This window comes from Lolium perenne, chromosome 2 (genome assembly GCF_019359855.2).
Source record: "Lolium perenne isolate Kyuss_39 chromosome 2, Kyuss_2.0, whole genome shotgun sequence".
Lineage (NCBI taxonomy): Eukaryota > Viridiplantae > Streptophyta > Magnoliopsida > Poales > Poaceae > Lolium > Lolium perenne.
Genome location: NC_067245.2, coordinates 19,577,520 through 19,600,798, shown reverse-complemented (window position 1 = coordinate 19,600,798; position 23,279 = coordinate 19,577,520). Strand labels below are relative to the sequence as shown.

The 23,279-nt window shown below is 42.8% G+C and overlaps 1 protein-coding gene and 2 non-coding genes across 3 annotated transcripts; all 3 read left to right on the top strand.

The window, feature by feature from the left end:
- The first annotated feature begins 4,942 nt into the window (after window positions 1–4,942).
- Window positions 4,943–6,541, top strand: LOC139835410 (F-box/FBD/LRR-repeat protein At5g22660-like). The gene has a single exon (XM_071825260.1). It carries the CDS (start codon window positions 4,943–4,945, stop codon window positions 6,539–6,541), a length of 1,599 nt encoding a protein of 532 aa, XP_071681361.1.
- Window positions 6,542–20,228: 13,687 nt separating this feature from the next.
- On the top strand, window positions 20,229–20,323 carry LOC127337314 (small nucleolar RNA Z266). Its single transcript, XR_007873725.2, has one exon. It is a non-coding gene; the product is annotated as a small nucleolar RNA Z266 (small nucleolar RNA).
- Window positions 20,324–20,445: 122 nt separating this feature from the next.
- On the top strand, window positions 20,446–20,566 carry LOC127337284 (small nucleolar RNA snoR86). Its single transcript, XR_007873699.1, has one exon. It is a non-coding gene; the product is annotated as a small nucleolar RNA snoR86 (small nucleolar RNA).
- Window positions 20,567–23,279: the final 2,713 nt, after the last annotated feature.

Sequence of the window (23,279 nt, the reverse complement as noted above, 5' to 3'; positions counted from 1 at the left end):
TTGATTCTTGTGCACATATTCTCATGATTTCTTTCGCAAAAAAACTTTATTTCGCAAAAAAAATTCTCACGATTTATGTAATTTGCAAATATGCTTGTAAAAGTTTCTACCTGTCACACATTTTGGCAACGAAAGAGTTCCATCTTTATTACCAATTGTTGCATTTCATCATAAAGTGAATCCCAGGTTGCTAGAAAATTCAAAGAAGGTTGTAACCTGAATTGTTTTGAGAATTTAGGGGTGTATTTTAACCGGTATCAGATCAGAGGATTGTAATATTACCGGGCTCAAAGCTGCAAGGCCAATCCAAATAAATTTTGGACTTGGGATGAGTTCAATAAATATTATTTATACTAAACTTTATATTTTTCTATAATTTTTTTATTATACGACATTCCTAATAATCACACCTACCTCATTACAGACTTATCATACTTAATCAAACATAAAATATTACTAATATTAATTTTATCGTTCTTTTTATTGAAATGTGCAAATTATTCTACTTGGCTTGGGCTAAACATATGTATTTTGTATGAAAGCTTCCTTGTCTTGCAATGTACGGATATTGAAAAATTAAATTGTGCACATATTTATATAAATATATTTAATAGTTTGGTGCTTGTGTGTATATATATTTATATTGGGTATATCCTAACAAATATCTTAATAGGGAGATTTCCAGATTATGTAAGAAAATTTGTAGGAAATTTTAGATCATAAATTGGACTGTTTGCTTGACTATTTGCCATTTTATGTGGTCAGACGGTGTCTTATAGTTAACTTATAGTGTGTGTAATAATAATCTGACAATGCATGCATTATATATACCGGATGTTGAAAATTACTAATCATCAACTATCATAAAAAAGTAATATGAATTCTCAAAATTTCTCGTACATACGACTTAAATTGCTAGGCTCATGAAGATGCATTTGGTATATACTGTCGGGGGGATGGCCCCCGGTAGGCCAAAGGCATGGCAAAGTAGCCATGTTTCTATCTTAAAGATGCCGGATTGTAGATCAATCCGGATGGTTTTAGTGAGTTTGGCAAGAACCAATTTCAAGCCTACCGGTATCCCAGGAGGGGTATACCGGAGCTTAGGGAACATAAGAGATTTCGGAGTACCGGAAGGTTTACACTGTAGCCTGTCGGCACTCTGGTCAAAGATTCTCTCCAAGGCTAGAGGACAAAGATGAGCTAAGCAAAGTAGCTTTAAACGAAGCCCTGACGACAAAGCAGAAGGCGACGTTAAAGCATCCGGAGGACGTCACAGCTCCCCGATTAAAGACATACCGGTGTCATCTGAGGCCAAAGAGGCTTTGTAAAGTAGTTTGTTTAGTCAAAGATACCATTAGGGTTCCTTCCCTTGTAAGCCACCCTCTCCCCTATATAAGGAGAGGGGGCACACCCCTGTGCGGGACGATTCAACCCAGAGCTCCATTAGTCGATAGAGTGAAACCCTAGCTGATAGAGCTTGTACTGTTCATCTTCAACCTCTGGCCAAGGCCAAGTTCATCAATAAAGATACCGGTATCCATCCGAAATCCATCCATCTGTTAACCAAACCCTCCCCCGAATCCTCTAGCGCCCATTCGGCCCCAACTTAAGCCATCCTATGGCATCTGTCTGTTCACCACAACGACATATACAACTATTAATGTTAGTTTTTCGTAATTTCATTCTGTTTTGAAAATGTAAGCCGTTTTAGCAAACTGACATGGTGATAAGAATAGTATAATTATAATGATGATAAAAACTTTACTTAGGATTTGGTCTTCAATTATTTTTCTAGTTTTACACTAGTAGCTTGGGTTTAAAAATAAGAAATACCACTACTAGGAAAATCCTTATAGGTTGGAATGTATTCTGTGGCGCGCCTAAAAGTGCGTGCTCCACAAAAATATTTCTGTGACACATAGGTTAATATGCTTCACAGAATTTTTCAACTTTTGTGGCGCATCAAACAGTGGTGTGCCACAGAATTCTTTCTTTATGTGACGCATGTAGCCAGATGCGCCACATAAACTTTGTGGGGCCCATGTGGGGTCCGATACTGCACATGGGTGAAGGTAATCCTGTGGTGCATGTGCCAACATGTGCCACAGAAAGATGGACTTCTGTGGCGCACGCTGGCATATGCGCCACTAAATTCCGTGTGCGGGCCCAAACCTGATAGTAGCATACCACATTTCTGTGCCGCATATATTAATATGCGCCACAAAAGTTCATCTTTTTGTGTCGCATGTAGGCATATGCGGCACATAATGTGTAGGGTTTTTTTGCTCTCCACGCAACTCCCCCCTCCCGTGGATCGCCTTGTTTAGCTTTGTAAAATACAAAAGAAATAGATATAAAATTTAAAAAAATCCTTCGTGGTGCCCATGTATTATGTCATCTAGTTCTAATGAGAGTTAACAAACATGAATTTCGAATTTTTTGCAAAATTACGTTGTATATCGGCAAAACTAGATTTCTGGTTGCATACAAACTCGAAAAAACGCATAATATATCAACACGACGATGGAGATTCCAGGAGAGAGATTAGGCACGACATACCCAGGTTCACGTCCCGCGGTGGAGGATCGCTACGTCCTGCTAGCAATCCAGTATATGAATATATGTGTACAAGGTGCCGCTGTAGGCGAATTATATATAGTCTAGTTCTAATCTGCGAGTTGCAATGTCTAGGCGTATCATGTGTATGATCTTACGTGCCCCCATGGGGTGCCCCTGCATGGCTTTATATATGCAAACAAGGTAGGGTTTACAAGAGTCCTAGTCTTTTACGAACGGGAGTCCTCTTTTTGTAGTCCGAGTCGATATTACATGTGGGTCTAACTTATCGAGAGTTCTTGCGCTGGTCTACCTCCATAATCCACACCAGGTATAGCAATGTTGGTTAGCAGAAGGTTAATACCCACATCAATTACCGTATTGGCACTTTAACACATGAATGAGGGGGATAAGAGAGATTCACTAAGCTCATATCGATAACCATGGAGTAAAACCCTTAATTGCAATAGTCAATATGTGGCTTGCAGAAGACTAGCTGCTGTGGTTATTTAGAAATTCGATGATCGATGGCTTTCTGGGCGCATCTTATTACGGAGCTCTCCCACACACAACATGATTAAAAACATACTTTATCTTGATTAACATGAATCCTAATGCTAGAGGTGAATCCAATAATTTCTGAAAACATTTTGTCTTGTTGAGTTTCAATCCATTTCTTATAATGCTTTTATTATTTTATTTACTTTATATTCAATCATTTACAACAACCCTCTTTTTAAACATTTTGAGACTAGAAAATAATTTATAAATAATCTTTAGTAGAAAGTAGAAAGGGGCATTAAGAACCTAACTAGTAACTCTTTGTGAGTCGATACTCTTATTTTGAAATAAGCTACAATTGATACATGTTCTTGCAGTTATCACCATGCATGGCATTGTTCTATGCAGTCAATGAAGACGCTCCCGAGCGTCGTTCCCTTTCCTGATGGCGTTGTCATGATTCTCAGCACTTGAAACCTGGAATCTCACTCTTTCAGTGGTGCAGTCAGCTATTGCCCGGGTTGCTGCTGGTCTTTGCGATTCAAAAGGTTTTGTGGTACTAGTCTGATCTAGTGTTGCTTCTCGGAGTGGTGTCTGGATGCTTGGAGTTTCAGGTCGATCAACCACTGCTTAGTTGAATACTAGAGCTTGTAGGCTACGAATATAGGCTGGTGCACTCGGGTGCACCATACCCTGATATTCAAAAACATTCGAATAATCCTATTTAAATCTGTTAATTTTTTTGAAATAATTCACGCACGTACATGTCACCATGCTACTTACTCGTGTCAAATTTCAATGAAAAATTCGAATTTATGTAACCTACACAAAAAAGAGAAGATGGATTTTCGCTATATTGTGAATAGTACGTGTCTACTACTATATTGTGAATAGTACATCTTGTTATTTTTATGTAGGCTACATAACTTAATATTTTAGTTCCCGGTTTGATGTACGCATGTCTGCATACATTCCCTACCCATTTAATTTACGACACATTTTCTAGTAAATTTTTAACGTGTTTTCAATATAGGGTGCGCGCGCACCTGAGAGCCAAAAGTGCGCGTTATTGTAGGCTACAAGTAGACTAGAGCCTTGCCTTGCTCCGCTTGTTCTTTTCTAGGTCTTGTGCTTTTCACACCATGTGCTGCTTGTAGCTCTAGCTGGCACTAGTAGGAAACTAGCTATAGGTGGAATAATGCCTTTTTGTGGCGCACCAAATAATCATGCGGCTCTAAATTTTTTTTTGTGGCGCACCCAGGCACGTGTGCCACTAAATAATGATATTTCTATGATGCACCAATTGTCCATGCGTCACATAATTTGACATTTTTGCGGTGCACAAACTCTCCATGCGCCACAGAAATCTGGTGGGCCCATGGCCAATTATTGAGTTGACCAATTCTGAATATTTTGTGGCGCATGGAGCTAGATGCGCCACAGAAATGTCGCCTTTCTAGCGCATGTGGTCAAATGCGCAACTGAAAGAAGCATTTATGTGGTACTTCAAAAGAATCCCTTTGAACTGTACTTATATTAAGTCGTATACTTGTAGGGGAAATTAACAAATTTAAATTTCGATTAGTTTTGCAAACAAAGCGTAGAAAAAATTAAAACGGCTTTTATGGTTGCATACGAAGTCGGAAAAATATGCACAATATATCAAAATGACCGAGAGAAAATTATACAAATGAATTCATTATTATGAAAAAACGGCGGCCTAGTAGTTTGCAGCCCGATTAGAATTGGAGCGCAGACTGAGAACCTGAACCTGAAGCCCAACCCAGCTAACGTAACATGTAGGATCACATAACATAACCTTGTGCGTCACGATCGCATCGCATGCTAACCTCGCGCCGCCGCAGACGTATACTTACGTACGATGGCCGGTGGCCAAGACCGGCTGTCCGAGCTCCCCAACGACCTCCTCCGCCGCGTCCTCCACTTCGCCCCGCTCAAGGAGGCCGCCTCAACGACCGCGCTCTCGCGGCGATGGCGCGCGCCGCTCTGGCTCTCCTCAGGCGCCGTAAACCTCGAGACGGGCGTCCACAACTACTACTACTACGACGGCGACCGCCACGACGACAGCGCCCGATTTTTCTCCACACGCGACGCCTTCGTCTCAGCAGCCGCGGGGGCGCTCGACGCCGCCACCGTCCCCGTCACGACGCTCACCCTGCGCCTCGACTCCGACCTCAACGAATCGGCCGACGTTCCCGTGTGGTCTTGCCGCCGCGATAAGGACAAGGTCGTCTCGCGCTACACAGGCTTGGTCGGCGTCGTGCTTTCCCACCCGGCGACGCGCCGCGTGGAGGAGCTCCGGCTTGTCGCCAGAGATTGGAACGAACACCACATCTTCGGCAATACGGGATCCGAGAGACTCTACACTGTCACCCTCCACTCCCTGCCATTCAAGACGACACTACGGGTCCTCGAACTCGCCAACTGCAAGGGGCTACTACTCTGCCGGAGGGAGGCCGCCGCCCCGCGGCTGTCCTCCATACGCCTGAGCCACTGCGATCAGGACCTATGCTCTCTCCAACGCGTCATCGACGCCGCCCCGGCGCTGCTCGCTGTCCGCCTCGAGTCCGTCAACATAGACGCAACAGAACAGGATGAAGCCACAACCCACCGGCGGCTTCGATGCCCCGCGGCCACCATCCTTGTGCTCAACAGTTGCACGTGCATGATAGACAAACCAGGCTACTACTATAAAGAGACAGTTGATGTCGATGACGTGGACATTGTCGCGCCAAGGCTGCGAAGCTTCATGTACAAGGGCCCCTTCCGCTCGCTCTCATTCAGTCCACTGCCGCCGGAGCTGGAACAAGTGGATCTCGATCTTTCCGGGCATGGCAACTACGGTAACAAGGATACAGACAATGACATAGTAGTAACCTTCTGGCAATTTGCTCGCAGCTTCACCAGCGCCAAGGAGATGAGGTTGAGGGTGAACCACCTAGAGGATATCGCCGTCCTCAACGAGGCAAGGCGGGTCGAGCTCCTGCCCACATTTCGTCGCCTCCACCGTCTCGAGGTTCAAGGAGTAAACTTGACCAAAGGCAAGACTCCAGCAGTGACGATTTTAAACCTGCTCCGCTGCTGTCCCGTGCTCTCTGCCCTCCGGATCAACCTCACTCCAGAGCACCACCATGACGCCTCGAATAAAAATGTGGAACCAGACACAAGAATTCCTCAAAAGGAAATTCAGATCGCCGCCTTGGCTCCATGCCACTTCTTCCAATGCTTGCAGAGCTCCCTTAGGAGAGTGGGCTTGCAGTTCCAGCTAGAGAAGTCGAATTGTCTTGGTGTTAAGCTGATCAAATTCTTTGCCGAGAATGACATGGCTCTTGAAGAGATGTATATTGATGGTGGAGAAGAAAAGTTCTACGAGCAGATGAATCCGAAGATCGACAAGTGGAACTCAAAGAGGAGAAAGTCAGGGGCGACAAGTTTCGTGATCCTACATCTTAAGAGGTGACTCCAAAGAAGGTGAGGTTTATAAGTAGTATACTCCTATTTTTTGATTATGTTTTTCTTAAGAGATTATAATTTTGTAGTAGGGACATCTTAAGCTGGAATACCCCGGTACGCACATGTTGGCTACATACGTACTGTGTTCTTGTTTCAAAAAGTCGAGTTCACTCGTTCTCGGCGACGAAGCTGAAAACATGTGCTCTTCTTCGTATGACTAAGTCAGTGCTATGTGAATGGAAAGTACCTCTCCTATTCCAGAAGTTATATATATAGATATATATATATATATATGGTTGCACTATTTTACAACCGGTGCTCAGAATATTATTCTGAGCATGCCCCCTATAGGAGGCGGATTCCATTGGAACGAGCAAAACGGCCCGACCCACTCGCGTGTCCCTAAAAAAAAACTGACGCTCTGCCTCTTCAGTCTTTTCGATGGAATCGACCACCGGCCTCCTCCGCTCCCCAACCGGCGGCCAGGCTCCCGCCGCCCCCGCGCCGCCGGCGACCACCTGCAACGCTCGCCGCCGAAGAACACCTCCCCAGCGCCGCCGGCTACCTGCCCCGCGCGTCGCTGCCCCCATCTCCGCGCGTCGCCGCCCCCTCCTCCGCGAGGCTCCCGCCGGCGGCCAGGTTCCCGCCGCCCACCCCTACCTAATTCCCGCCGGCCAAGACAGCCACCACCGCAGACCAGGACTCCCGCCGCGGCCTTCCCTTGCTCCCACCAACCTCCTATCGCCACCAGCATGGGAGGCGCCGCGTGAGACCGGCAGGTCATCCGCCCCGGATCTCAACCTCGCCCACGATACTCCCGGTCGCCGGCGGGAAATCGTCCGCACCCAGGCCCCCTCCGCCGCTTGGACGACCTGCCCTGCTCTCCACAGCTTCCGGCGGTGACCTCTTTGCTCCCAAGTCCCAACCGCTGCGGTGTGCGGGCACGCGAGGTCTCCTGACTCTCCTAGCTCCACGTCGGCGTCATCCCGACCAGCCGGCAGACTAGCAGCAGCGCCTCCCCGTTCTGGACTCCCACGCACGAGCGAGACCTTCCGCCTCTTCTCTGAAATTCTACAGATGCGTTGCTGCTAGTCTGCTACTGGACGAGAGTGCTAGCACTTGTAAGATGTGGTGGAGAGGATGAAACTGTCATCGCTGCAGCGCCCTCTTCGTTCGGCAGTACAAGCAGGTTCAAGAAAAAAGTGTAATCGTCTATAAACCAAAAGTACAAACGAATAGTGCTTGGGTAATACTAAGATTTTATTTTTTCGCTGTTCTTGGTGGTCGATGCATTTGCTTTTCTGTAACTTGCCAAGCAGGACATGTTATATAATTTAGAAAAAGTTGGGAAGTACAGGTAGAACATGCGGAGAATTGCAGATAAGTGCTGATCTAGCAAACCACATCCTCATGTGAGTCAATGTCTTGCACCCGACAGTTGAGAAATTGAGGCACTATTAGTTTCTGATTGCATCCGTAAGTTTCTTCTGCCCACAGCATGTTCGTTCTAATGCATAATGGCTAGGAATAGAAGTGAAACTGGTGCAGAAATCCGGTATATGAAGTACGCTCCTTCAGCGTACATGTTCATAATAAGTACACTTTGTGCAGATACCACTGCCATGTTTTCTTGGACCCGAACTTGTGTTTGGCGGTGACCTGCACTTCTGAGAAATATCGCTATGTACTTCGTGGCTACAAAATGCAGTTAGTAGCTTTTTTTTTTTTTTGTGTACTAGTGAAAGTAACTGGTCTGAAATTCTGAACTTATATAGTGCATGGACCATGTTCGTTTGTGTGCTTGCAAATAGCTAATTAGTTTTCCAGTGGTTGCTCCTCCTTTTCCCTTTTGCAAATTTGAATGAGTAGATATAATAGTAAGATTAGGCAGTACACCTGGCTACCCACGGAAGTACAAGAAAGATCGACGAAAAATTGTCTGCCGGTGACTGCAGTTTCAGAAAATTGCTTCTCGCTGCCGCCGTGATTGTCAAAGCGACATGTCCGGTTTATTTCCGTCAGTCTGTATTTTCGGTGGTTGTAGCTGCGCTCGCGTGCTTTCCTCTTTACAACAACATGTGTGCTCTTTTTTGTGTGCAAAGTGCAGATGTTCTTTTTCAGATATTTGCTGGAAGCACACTACATTGTAATGAGCAGTACAATCATCTGAATCGTTGAAAAGCTGCACTTTCTGATGTATGTTATGGTGGCACCAATCTTCTATATGCATGTATCTGGTGTGTTACTTAGAAATCTGAATTTTCTTTACTTGACTGAATATACTTGTGTCTGCTATGGAAGTACACCCCGATTATACAGGCAGCTGCGCTCGACTACTGCTACAGGATTCGTTGCTGCTGAATCATGAGCTGCTGTCTGCTACTACTGTTGGACATGTGACGCTAGTAGAGTGCTAGTGTGGTGGAGAAGAAAGCGCTAGTAGATTCTAGTAGTGGTGGTAATATTCATCAATTGATGGAACTTTCGGCATAGTAAACGGAAGTGAATATACCAGAAGTTGTGTTGATTCTCTCTCTCTGTGTTGCAGTTCTGCTCTCTTTATTCTCTAGTGTAGCTTGCACGTGCTAGATAAAGCATCATCTATGTATGTGTGCGTTTGTAATTTTCTCATACATATTGTATCTCTATCTATATGTGTAGACTACTCGATGCCAGCGGATAAGTCCAACATTACAGTAGTAAGAAGTGCAAGTTTATGATATTGGAAGTGCATCACATCGCCATCCCGTCCTCTTGTACACACTGCAAAAAAAATTATTATGTGCGTGCGTAGGTCGTCCATGTTGAGCACTCAGTTTGAGCAATTCTCACTTGGTGTTCTGAATTGGTATGTGTAACTTGGTTGATTCCTCCAATGGTTAACTTTTTAAACGAAAATCGATCGTTTTTCGTACATGCGCTCACCGGCTGGCTAGGTAACAGAGGCATAGGAGCCATACGTAGTTAGTTCCACACCACCATAATTACTCCTCCTCGTCCAACATGGACTTTGTGCCTTTCACGAGTCATTTTATTCTTTGTCTCACATTCATCTTTTGGTTATGCGTAGATAATACTTGTAAGATAAGGCAGTACACCTAGCTACCCACGGAAGTACAAGAAACCTACAAAATCAAAATATAGAAAAAACAAAATAATCCCGTCATCCATGAGAAAGTTCAAATACTTGACAATGAGAAGTACAACCATTCGACACGAGCAGTACACCCACTTAATATAAGAAGTACAAGAAACCGACTAAAAACCAAATGTAGAAAAAACAAAATAATCCCGTCATCTGCGAGGAATTACGAGCAGTGATTCCAAGAAGTACAGGCGGAGACAACAGGAAGTGCAAGCGGCAATTACATGAATTAAAAGTGTTCAAAGAAAATACCCCCACATAAGTTCACATAGCAAAAAACAATAATAATCCCATAACCCGTAAGGAAGTTCATATACTTTACAATGAGAAGTACAACCATTCGACACGAGCAATACACCCACTTAATATAGGAAGTACAAGAAACCCAACAAAGTCCAAATGTAGAAAAAACAAAATAATCCCGTCATCTGCGAGGAAGTACGAGCAGTGATTGCGAGAAGTACAGGCGGAGACATCAGGAAGTACAAGCGTTAATTACATGAATTAAAAGTGTTCAAAGAAAATACCCCCACATAAGTTAAAATAGCAGAAAAACAATAATAATCCCATCACCACTAAGGAAGTTCATATACTTGACAATGAGAAGTACAACCATTCTACACGAGCAATACACCCACTTAATATAGGAAGTACAAGAAACCCGACAAAGTCCAAATGTAAAAAACGAAATAATCCCATCATCTTCAAGGAAGTACAAGCAGTGATTCCGAGAAATACAAGCGGTAATTACATGAAGAAAATACCCCCACATAATTTCACATAACAACGTTGTGAAGTTCAAATATTAAGATCTGGGAAGAGAAGAATCTCATAAATAGAATATAAGGACAATCTAAAATTGTCATTTCGAAGCACACATGCTAGTTTTTGTAAAACACACTACTATCAAAACATTTCCAGGAAGTACAATCACGAAGGCTAAAAAGTACAAGGTCATATCGCGGGAAGTTCAGATGCACATGGTTGTGCTGAGCATTTTATGTGGCTGTGGACCACAAACGGACACCGTATGAGAAACTTATAGTCATTTTGCTGAACACTTTCGTGAAACAGCGCCGAGAAGTACAATCGCATTTCTCTAGAAGTGCAAGTTCGTGTTGAGGGAAGTTCAATGCTCTGTTTTTATGGGGCGGAAATCTATTATTCAAATCTCATCGATTTGATCACAAACCACTTCAATCATTGTCACCAAAAGCTTTATATGATAGAGTATATGTCTAATTTTATTATCTACAACATTTTACAACAAATAAATGGATCTAATCCATCAAATTCAAATCGTTATCCCACAAAATATACCGGAAATATGATTCCAAAACTTCTAAAATTAGTTTCAAACCATTAGGATTTGGCAAAAATGGTAGATACGAAAAAGCTGCGCCATTTTGACACCATTCCAACCGTATATCATTTCCATTGTTTAAGTATACTGCATGGAAATCGTGGGGAAATGATTCGGTACCCGTCACATAAAATAGGCGGACAGTAATTCGAGTTTTTCTCCTAAAGTGTAAGGAATTAGAGAAAACAATTAGAATAAGAAAGTTGCGCCTAGTCCATAGCTTTCCAACGCCATATCATTTGCATAATTCCGACATACAGTTGAAACAAATCATGCAAATTACTGTCCGCTCGCTTTTTGAGTACGTCTGAATTTCGGTATTTTCAAAATTATTCAAAAACTATGATGATTTCGAAAAAACATAAAACATTAAAAATTTGCGCAATTTCATTATCTTTCCAACGGTATATCATCTGCACAGTTTCGATAAGCGATTCGAAAATCGAACTAAAAATTCGTTTTCTGGCCATATAGAAGCGTTTTCGTATTTTCAAAATTAAATTTAAACCGTGCAAAATCTGTGAAAAGTGTGAACATAAAAAAGTTGCGGTTTTTCATTATCTATCCAACGGTATATCATTTGCAAATTTACGACAAATGGTTGAGAAAATCGTGGTATAATTAGTAGCTCTGAAGAAAATGGGAAGTTCAGATAAGTTCGACAGAAAGGTCAACCCTGTTATCCGGGAAGTTCAACCTTGTGTCCAAGGAAGTTCAAGTCGGTGCTCAGAATATTATTCTGCAACTGGTTGCAGAATAGTGCTGGTATATAAATTGCTCAAAATTCAGATGAAAAATTGCTTGAAAATACAAATTCAGATAGCAATGTGTTGAGCTGAGAGCACCAAGTAAAACAGTAGCAAGAGGACGAGAGCACCACGGCTAGCATGAACGCCAACCCCGTGACTCGGAATCCTCTGCGGCATGGCGCACTCCTCGCCATTGAAGAACACCTTGGTGGGGAACCCGTCGCGGCGAAGCACGTCGATGTCGCCAGGCGACGTCTTCTTGGTGAAGGAGAGCACGGACTGCTGCTTCCCGGGCACGGGGTAGTCGACGCCGCTCATGTTGCTCTCCCTGATGAGGTCGTCGAAGCCTTCCCTGCCGCGCATGAAGATGGTGCCGTCCCCGGCGGCGGTGGCGTTGAAGGAGTATGCCTGCTCGAAGCCGCCGTAGACCTTGTCGTCGAGGACCACGGAGGCGAACCAGTCCCGCATGTCGGAGTCCTCCCAGTTGAAGAGCGTGATGCGCGCGCTCCACCCGCCGGCGGCGTCCGTGGCGAGGTGCCAGTTCACGCTGACGCCGCACATGTCGCCGCAGGGCCGCGGGTCCGGCGGCGCGCCCAGCTCTTTGTCGTGCGCCCACTTGAGCGCCTCCTTGTCCCGCATCTCCAACGGCATCAGCAGCGCGTACCGTACGGCGGCAGGAGCAAGGGACTCGTCGCACGTGTTTCGGGGGAGCACCGAGTGGATTTATAGGTTCCGTTTCGTTTTTCTTTTTTGTTGGGTTGCTGGATCCCTCCCCGCCCACGTGCCATGAACGAAAGGAAGGAGGTCACTTGGGGCGCTGGTCGACGGGAAAAGGTGCTTCAGTGCCACCGGCCGCCCCTTGCTGATTTCTCGTCTTGAGCCGGTCCGGCTGAACGCAGCAAAGGTCGCAAACGGATTGCCGGTTGACTCGCTTGGCGACCGCAACGTCTCCTGCAAAACAAACTGATCCATGTTTTGCACTCTGGCCGTTAAATCCACCCCCGGTTGTTTCAGTTCGCGTCCCACTTAGAAAAATCATTCAAAATTCAAAAAAGTTCAAAATTCAAAATTTATTTGAAATTTGGTAATCATTCAAATTTTGACGAAACTATCGTTCAAAACTCAAAATTCTCTTGAAATTCAAAATTCGTTCAAAATTCATAAAATCATTCAAATTTCGAAATTTGTTTAAATTTTAAGATGATCGTAATTTTGAAATTCGTTCAGATTTCGAATATGAACATCTTTCATTTTGAACATTTTTTCAAACTTGAACATTTTCAAATTTGAAAAATTCAAAAAATATTTTTAAACAAAAATTAAGATGAGAAAAAAGAAGCACAGAAATAGAAAAGTAAAACAGAAAAGAGAAGCAAAAAAACCAACAGAAAACTAAAAAAATGAAGAAACCAACAACAAACGAAAAACCTGAATGAAAAACCAAAGGCACAGATATATGGGTCAGGGCCATACCCCGTAGAGGGTGTGCGGTGATGGCTATACACCGACCAGATCCGTCCTAACAAACGCTTAATGCACGCGCTGGGGAGGCATCGCCTGAAGTGTCGGTCCGGGTAGGCCGGCCCAACTACTCTTTGGTCGCGTTCTTTCCCGTTTGCTTTCTCGTGTTTAGCTTGATTGTTTTCTTTTTGTTAAATTTAAATATTTTGTGAAAATATACAATGTTCAGATTTGAAAAATGTTTTAGATTTTTGTAATTTTTTTAGATGTTTAAGGTCATACCTAAATAAATATTCACACGTTAAAATTGTTCAGATTTGTAAATATTTAAATTTGAAAAATATACAAGTTTAAAAATTGTTCTAGTTTGAAAATATTCAAATTTTAAAATAATCAATCCCAACTCCAGCATTGCCGGCTGACCGCTCCTTGGTTGACTCGCTCGTTCACGAATTAAATCAATCCCTGCAAAACAAACAAACTCATCCATGTTTTGCACTCTGGCCGTTAAATCCAGTCCATGCATGCAAATCAAACGACGCCCTTTTCTCTCCCCTTTTTCCGGGTCCCACCGCCAGCCAGCCAGCCTGGATTGCGTACGCGTGCTGCTGCTACTAGTTTGCAATGGATTTTCTTCGCTCAGCTCACCACCTAGTAATTATTTCTTACAAACCCAACTTAGCTACACAACACTCCATCCATCGATTGCATGATCCCGGCCTAGCTCGTGTACGAATCTTCTCTTCTCTACTAGGCAATCGCTAATTAACCATCCACAGCTTCCTCAACGTACAGTAGCACTTCAAACCTTTGGCACACGGACTTGTCCTATTTTCCTGCACATAGACGTCGTCACAACACAGATCAAATTAACCACAACAACAAAACTGCATGCACAGCTCCACCTCGTGACCAGGATTCGTTTCAAAATACACACATAATTAAATCCAGCTCCATAAATATGCGTGAGCTCCTCCTGGATGAGGTGCGAGAAGTACAAGGGCGACGGCACCGCATCATGATCAACATGAGCTGATGGCTATGGCGCGTAGTAGCCCAGTGCCGGGGACATCTCCAGAGGCGGGGCAGGAGCAGCGGACGGCAGAGGAGCCCCGTAGGCCAGTGCTGCACTAGGACGGAAGGTAGGCGCCGTAGTGGGCCCTAGGCCCTAGGATGCAAAGACAACTTTGCTTTCGCATGCCATGATCATAACCTAGCTCCTCTTATGCTAGATCCCAATGGATAGAGGGACGATAAGAGGCAAAGTTATCTGATGTTTTCAAGGCCCACATCATAAGGCCAAAGTAGACATTGATGGTTTCGCAGGTCAACACAATGCCCACGTCAATGAAAATACAGGTATGACTCATTAATGGTGCTACAAGTAGAAACAATAGCTAGATCGCATAAACTAGCTCCAACACCCAGGATTGCCAAGGGTGATGCATGATATATACAACATCGATTCACATATATCAATCCCCAATGATGATCGTGATTAAAATCTTTTACATAGCTCGAGATTTAATATGCAGAATTTCATAGGTCAAAGTTAAAGTCGAACCAAGGACGGTAGTTTAAGGTCGAAATTTTTATTTGTATCATCTTATCTACCATAGCATTGCAATGTATTTGGAGAGCACCATTAGTCCATAAGTAATATGCACTTCTAGTCTAGTTTAAAATTTCTAGAACTTACATTAGCAAATGGAGAAGGGTTTTTTTGGATGATATTCAAATAATCTTTGGAATTCCCAAAAAATGTCACCCCTAAATTTCATCGCTGACTTCATCTCGCATGTCATCTCATCACTCTTTGTTTCTTTGGCATGGGCGGACTCGGGGTGTAGTTGTTGATATTGGGGAGTTGAGTCGGTTTTTTGTGTTACTGAGGTAGTGTGTGAATAGAAGAACATATATTTGTTGATGATGCCGAGCACTTGACGGAGGATTCAACGCATGCAACCAATGACTGGAAACAAAGAGATTTCCCCTACAGATCGGACACCGATCAACTAAGAACCTAGTTCAAATATCCTCGAGGAGTCTGATCAAGGATATATATATATGGGCTGTAAGGCTATGGTGCCGCTCGTCTCGTGTCATTGTACATGCTAGGTTGATCGTCGAAGTCGTTGGGCCCGGGTTCAACGATGATTTTGTGAGTAGAGTACACCGGAGAAGGGCGGGTATCTACGTGGAACCATCAGTGTTAGCAAAAATGATTCTCCTCCTTGCTTTCATGAAATCGTCGGCTCACCGAAGTGGGAGCACATCGACTGTGGTGTTCAATCCATGTTCTCTCAAATTTGTTTAGTTGCCCCTCCCCGACTCAGGAAAAAGAGTTTGTTTATCGGCATGCAAAAAGGAGTTTGTTTATTCAAATAGGTTGATCAAATGTGTAATTGCTTGTATCATTGCCCTAGTACGTGCATGCATCTAGTAAAATAAATCGCCATGTTGATTTATTTTCCTCTTCTTCAGATATTGGAGTAGCAACGGAATATGCCTATGCATGCCGTATTAGTAATAGGAGTTGACGTGAGTAGGCAAAGCGTCCAGGTATGGAGGAGTAGCCTGAACCATGTTGCCAATGAAGTAGTACTACATGTATTATAGGGTCTCATTTGCAACCATGAGAAAAGGCAAGCAGATAGTTATTGACGGCGTAGAAATCGTGGATTTAATACGTCGCATAGAGATACTCCCGATTTACTACTTGGTAATCTGCGTATGTATTGTCAATAAATGTGTTGGCCCTTAAAATTGTGATACGATCGATGCCGTGATATGTGAGCCAACGAATTTAATAGGCTGATTAGGCTGCTTTGTGAGTCAACAATTCCTATTGATTTTTACGGAGTCTGTAAAATAGGAATGCTGATTGGCAGTAAAAATGGGAGGCAATTAACGTGGGAAGACTGAACGAACGCATGACCTTTCTCCTATCGATCTCTCCCACTCAACCGCCCGCCGCCGCTCGGTGCTGCTCCCCGCCGATAACCCCGCCTCGCAGTTCACCGGCCGGCCGGCCACCCCGCCACACCCACGCGATTCCCTCGCCACCAGACACGCCCACCCACCCAATCCCGTCCGTCGCCTGATTCCCTAGAGGCCGGCGTCGAGAACCTCCGCCCATACGGAGCGCAAGGAGTTTAGCGCCCCCCCCACCCCCCACGTCACAAACCCAATCGCCGCCATGGCGCCCCCGTCTACCTGGGCTCCCGGCGCCCTCCGCCTCCCTGCCTTGGGCGACGGCCTAAAACAGCAGCAGCGGCCGGCGCTGGAGGGCCTCCTCCACGGCGTCCACGCGTCCCGCCACCGCGGAGCTCGCAGCAGGGAGGCAAGGGGGAATAGATGGTGGTCGCTCTCCTGGCCGCTGGTGACCTCCTGGACGACATCCCCGAATTGTGGCCGCCGACCGGGCCCCGACGTACTGCTGCCGGGGACCACTCTGTTCCCGCTGCCGTCGGCCACCTCCCCAACCTGCAGCTGCCTGGTGAGGCTCCTCTCCTCCTTCTCCTTCATGCTCGTATTATTCCTTGTAAATTTCGTTTATTTCTATATACCATGTTGATGAACTCCACTGGACACTGCTAAGTGCTAACAGCGATGCAACACGATGTCAGAGATCTCTATGACAAAGTTTGGAGATGCGTACACTATGACAAAGATCTCTATTTTCTATAACCGTTGCTGCATTACCATGCATCTCTAAACTATGATGTAGATACTTGATCTAATTCCCTTTCTCGTGTACATTCTTCTCAACCTCACATCTCCTTTGTTTACTATGACACAAATTAAAATCAGATGCAGATGGTAGGTAGTACAGAACAACCAACTATTTTACATGTTTGGTGTCTCAATAGCTACTTTGCACAAGTGTAACCACTCTGATTTTGTGAAGTTTGTCCGCTGCTACTGCTGCACCATGAGAGTAAATCCGAACTGGCGCCACGTGTTCTTTATGAGTTAACCATAATCAATAGCACCACATAAAGCTAAACTAAGGCTTCAGTTTCACATTATTATTTAAGTTGTTGACCTTGACAATGCTTAATAAAATTGGCTGCTACTTATGATATATTTTTGTCATACCCCCTCTCAATAAATACTGACCTTCTCGCTCTCATGTGCAGAAAAGAGGGACAATACACTCAAGAGGAGGTACAGAAGAGAAATCTCAGGGATGAACTTGAGGAGCGTGAACGCAAGAAATTCTCACCCAAGGATATTTCCTATGTTTGTAATACCTCTGGGTCCATATATGCGCTTTCTCCCTTGTTCGTAGATATTGTGCTTCCCATAGCCATAACTGCTCTTCCGTGATGTTTGTCTTTTGTGGTTGCCTTGTACCTTTGACTTGTAATTGATAAATGAAACCTCTTTTTTCTTGCAGACTAGAGGGACTGGCGAATTTTTTTAGGCCTGCTTATAGAAGGCCCTGCTACACCAAAATTTGCTTAGTGCTTGTTTATGTTCAAGGCAACATGAGCATTTACTATGTTGGCAATCACAGTTTTAAACGGGACGAGGATAAGATAGTTCCACGAGAAATTGATGCAGATGACTCTGATGTGGAGGCCGGCCAGAAGTGATGATTGAAGGTCTATTTACTTCTTGCTCAGTAATTAATAAGCCATACTTCTGCAAAATGTTGATGAGACTTTACTCGCTGTTGCATGGATGAGATTAACTGCTACATCTACTAACTACACCAATAAATTGCATCGTGGGTTTGTACTGAAACTGTTCTTTCTGTGCTATGTACCAGAAACTTTGGTATTGGGTAACATATTAATACACTCCCAAGCATGCTTAGTTCATTATAGTCGGGATGTGTTTATAGCAAATTGTAAAACAACCAAAAGAATGGTGCACCAAGTGTCTTGAATTATTGTTGAGGGTCTTGAATTATTTTGGTACACGACTGTTTATTTGGGCATGTTTTAGTTGAACTGATTATCTCAGTTTATTCTAGTTCTTACTCATCAAATTGCAAATTCCATGCAACAATGACGATGGTAACATTGGGGCTCTAATCGTAGAGCTCAAAAGGATTAAAAGAGAAAGACCTCAGAATATGCTTAGAAATATTTGTGTTTTCTTCTCTCTTTTATCATTTGGAGGTGCCTTATTTTCCTTAGCTTTAAATATTAATGTTAAGTTCTTCGTCCATATGTTTTCCGCCGGGCACGTTTGAAGCAGAAGAAGAGGCCAAGATGAAGGAGGCTAAGCTGATACGGGAAACCCGCTTATCAGTATGAATAACTCCACCTCCTTCAATGTGAAGAGAAGGTTAAGCCATTGACGTTTTTCTGTATTATATGCCTTTTTTCGAAGAATGTTCACATGCTTTATTGTGAGCTTAATATTATTCTTTGTATGTTTCCTTTGCATGTGGGATTATGATGTTGTATTCAAGAACTAGGCTCGTGGAGAGACCAAGACACCAAAACGGTTCATCAACGGCACCATCAGTAGTGATATCCACCGCAAGTTTCTGCGGTCAAGGTCTCACCTGAAGATGGCCACTTCCTGCATCTTTCTCAGGTTTGCTTTACTATATGTCCATCCCTTGCTATTATGACGGCTATGTACATGTATTTTAATTGTGTCTTATGTTATCTAGTCATTGAGATGTTCTGTTTCTCTCGGTAGGGCTCCCTTGCCGGGGCCAAGAAGGACGGCAAGGTGACCACAAAGGCACTGTTGCTGACGCTGCCACACAGGGAACTCTCGCATTTTAGCCTCCTGGCATCCTGGATGGAGAAGTATGCACCTTTCTCTCTTTCTCCCACCTCCCTAACATGGTTGGCTCGGATATGCATCAACCAAAATTTGCGTAGGTCTTGTTGTTCAAATTTAGATCCTCTATCTTCTAAGGATTGCTCCATCTTATTTCTTCCTTTTGTAGTTAATGATGATTTCGTTCAAAATTGTTGTGCCCATCCTATACCAGAATATGTTCAATTATATTTTGTGTGTTCTCTGCTTGGTTGGATTTATTTTTCCAGGTTTCATTTTTAGAATTTTATATGAACCACATTGTGTATTTTTGGAATTTCTCAGCTCCTTCACGTTGTTGTGCAGTTCGTCTAGTCCTTTTGCCGCCAGCCAGGGGCCATGTTTCTCGGGTGGTGTCACAGGTTGTTGCAGCCGAGGGGTTCTGTGTCATTCTTAATCCCTATGCATTGTCTGCAGCTGAGTGTTCCCTCCATTACATGTTTTTGCTCCGAGCAAAGATCTCATTATTTTAAATCTTTTGTTTTGTAGCGTTTAATCTACCTTTTAGTAGTAGCAACAACTACGCAGAGTAGGCTGATCCTCTGGATGGTGGCGACCTCAGTATAGCTCTTGCTGGTGCTGAATACCACGGCACCACCACAACCTAAGGCTCCCTGTCGCGGCCTAAATGAAGTATAATGGCTGCTAATATAAAGAGTTATAAATTATAGGTCCGTTGCAAGTGTGGTTCTCTTGCATTATTGATGGTAGATATATTTAGGTAACAAATTCTATGTCTACTCGGGATTTGCATGATTTCATTCATAGATAGTATGCTTGGTACCCATTACACGGTGAAATAGTTGAGATAAGAAATGGATGTGTCACAAGTTAGGATCTCTCACTGCTAAATTGATTGGTGCATATTATTAGGTATTGCATGTACTGTTACAAATAAGGATGGTCTCGAGGCTGGATATATTTTGTTTTGAGGTCTTCAACTAGTTAAATTGACTAAACCTAAACCCCTGTCTTCTCTCTGATTTTCACATGGAAGTGAAACTATAATTTATTCAAACATGCATACACACTAGGTATCTCAGTATACGGATTAGTATTGGTAACCTGCTTGTTTGACATGTTTGGATGCTTGGTATGTTTTTTTTCCGCCATTATGTTGAGATTTCACACCTGTTGGGAACGAGCGGTACAATTTTTTGCGTCTTTGTTGTGTTTATGGGCAGTGGAGTGGTGGGAATGAGGATTCACTTAGTTGTGCGAAGTCACCTTCTGAGCTAAACTTGAACTTTTGAGGCATTAATTCTTTCTAACCTACAAAACTTACTAGCTGGCATTAGAACACAAACTTTTGGGTGCTTTTTTTTAACTCATACATTATGTCTAATGCTTGGAGTCGTTCAAACTTGGTTTGGAAAGTTTTGGGAACATATCGCCAAATTGCAGAGCAAAGAGGCTTGATAAAGTAGGGAATTTTTTTGCGTTGAAGAGAAGCAATTATTAATGCAGTTCTCCGTGCTGCTCAGACTTACTCTACTGCAACGAACTCGAACAATCCGCAAGATATACACTCCATTTATACATTTACGTACTGTAATGCAAATCTGTATTTAGGAATGGCTCTTTCTTTGTAGGAGTAACTAATAATGTAGGACATCTGCCACTACTGTAAAAACCATACCATCTTCTACCACTACTGTAATGCAAATCTGTATTTAGGAATGATACAATTATTGTGGAATAATAAAAATAATCAATGAAGAATCAATTGGTTTCATTACTTAACTGGGCATGCTTCAACATGCGGACTTAGAAAACATTGTGTTATTAGATTGTAAATTTTGCGGTAATGCTTTAATGTGGACTTGGGTTTTACTAGCTTTAACATATACCACATACAGCTAAAATGAGATGATTTCATCTAATTCATGTGCTTATATATGCATTTATGTTATCTTCGGAATGGGTTACTCTTGGATGAAGTTTGTGTGTTGGTAGCATGGGAACTAATTTCTGATGCAAATTTTAGGTAGAATACATTAGCATCTCCTTTGGTTAGAAAATGAACTGGAAGATGTTGATGATTATCTACTGGCGGCGGTGTAATATTATACAAAATCATATAATGATTGTTTTTTCATCATTAAAACCCTAGAAACTAAAACAGTCGTTGCTTATGCGAGTGTCCCATTAATTCTTCAGAAATTCAATTTCCTAAAGGTATGGATGTATGGTTGATGCTAATTGTTTGTGGTGTACATACTACCATGAAGGCGTTAACTTTAGAAGTAGGAATTCAAATTCCTCATGAGTCATGCTTATGTTGATGTCTGGTTGCTCATGTTGTCTATATTTGTTATTTTTGGTTCACAACTCGTGACATACTGAGGAAGACCTAAAATTTGTCCACTCCGATAATTTTTTCCCACTCTATTCTTAGTAGCAGGTTTAACTTGCATTGTAGCCTTTGTTTGATTTTTTTTGCGGGTAAACCTTTGTTTGATTATTAACTAAGTGACCACTCTCGTGGGCACTTTGGAAGTGGCAACTGGCAAGGGAGTACTTTTATGATTCCGACTAGATAGGGTAGTGAGAGGTTGCATGTCAAGTTCCTAGCTGTAATGCACGAGGCTATGAGTGATCAACTTGTTAAATTTTATGTTTTATTTCTAGAATTGAAAGAGATTGACTTCTCTGGCTCATTTAAAATTGGACATCTCTTGCTCATTTTAAAACAATTAAAAGTAGGATTCGCAAGCTTGTGTGACTAATCTTTTATGTCTAGATCATTTGCACCTAAACAATAGGAGGATTGTTTCAGTATTTCTGCAAGCCTATGCGATTAACCTTTTGCGAGGCCTGACACAAGTTTGATATTCATATGCTTGATGATTGTAGATGATGCACTCGGTCACCTGAGAACCCATGGTCATCTAACATGTGTTATGAAAATATCTCTCCAACAAATTTAAGTTATTTCAATATTCAAGCTTTAAGTTGATTTGTTCTGGCTTGTTTTTTGCCTTGAGAATCTTGGGAGTTGTCATTAGGTGATGGATTTCTACCCCTTGGTTCTTGGCACGTATCAAGCCTTACGTGCAACATTAATAAATTGTATCCATCTTACACGCTTTCAAATTTTCACCAAATTTGCACATAAGCGTCTATCGACACAACATAACATAAGTCATTTTTTCTACCTCGAGGGGCCACCAGCCTATGAGAGTCAGTCGAAACCTGTATATGAACAAAACTTGATTTTTATAAATGAAGTTATAGATCCCAACTTGTTGGGAAAAGAAGTCTTGCCCCATCTTCAGGGTCTTGTGTTGCAGGAATAACCGACCTCGCAGGAAGCTGCATGTAGTTCAAGAAGAACGCCATCTTGCTGTGTGTACAACCGTTCTAGCTAGGTTTTTCTGTAGGGCTGCACTCATGTACTATTTCCGATCGGTTTGGGTTCTATTTTTTGTTCTCCAAAGTCAGATAGTAATTGCACTACCCATATTTGCTAGCTAGGAAGTAGCAGCCTTCTAACCCATTAGTTTGAGTGTTCACTGTAGGATTTGAACTTGATGCATATATAAGTTCTATGTTGAGTTACTTCAAGCAGGATATCTCTTGTTTAGCAAATCAAACCAAATGGAATGTTTGGATCTGTAGCATTTGCAGCAATGCCAAGTCAACATCAAGTTGCTTGCAGTTAGTTTCTAATGTGTTTGTTGTTGGCTGAAAAGGAATAAGAAGCTTCTAATTGCAAATAGTTACTATGCTATTATTCGTGTTGGCTAGTGCGTTCTCTCCAATGTGAGTTTTTTCATGTAGAAGCACTCATTGTTAGACTCCTATGGTGACTTCAAGGTCAACTAGTAATATATGAATGGACCAAAAAAATATTTCATCTACTTTTGTGAGATCTTGAAATCCATTTTCGGAGCATAGGAACAGAGGCAGTTGGCACATGGATTTTGTATTCTGATGATCACAACCAGCCACATACACACATGGTGCCCATTATTTTCGAAGTGCATTGTCCATGCACGGTTTCAAATCCATGCATGCATTTTCACCTACTAATATAAAGATGACTTACACGCTGCCCAAATTCATTAACAGGTCTAGATCGTGTGTGTTGATTGAAAACTGAAGGTGGGTTTTGTGATTGCTATTGTGTAGTTCTGCATGAAACAAATTGTCCATAAGTGTGAAAACATGAATAATAATACTGCATTCTTTTTGGCCATAAGTAGTGCAAAAAGAAATAATAATATTGCATTCC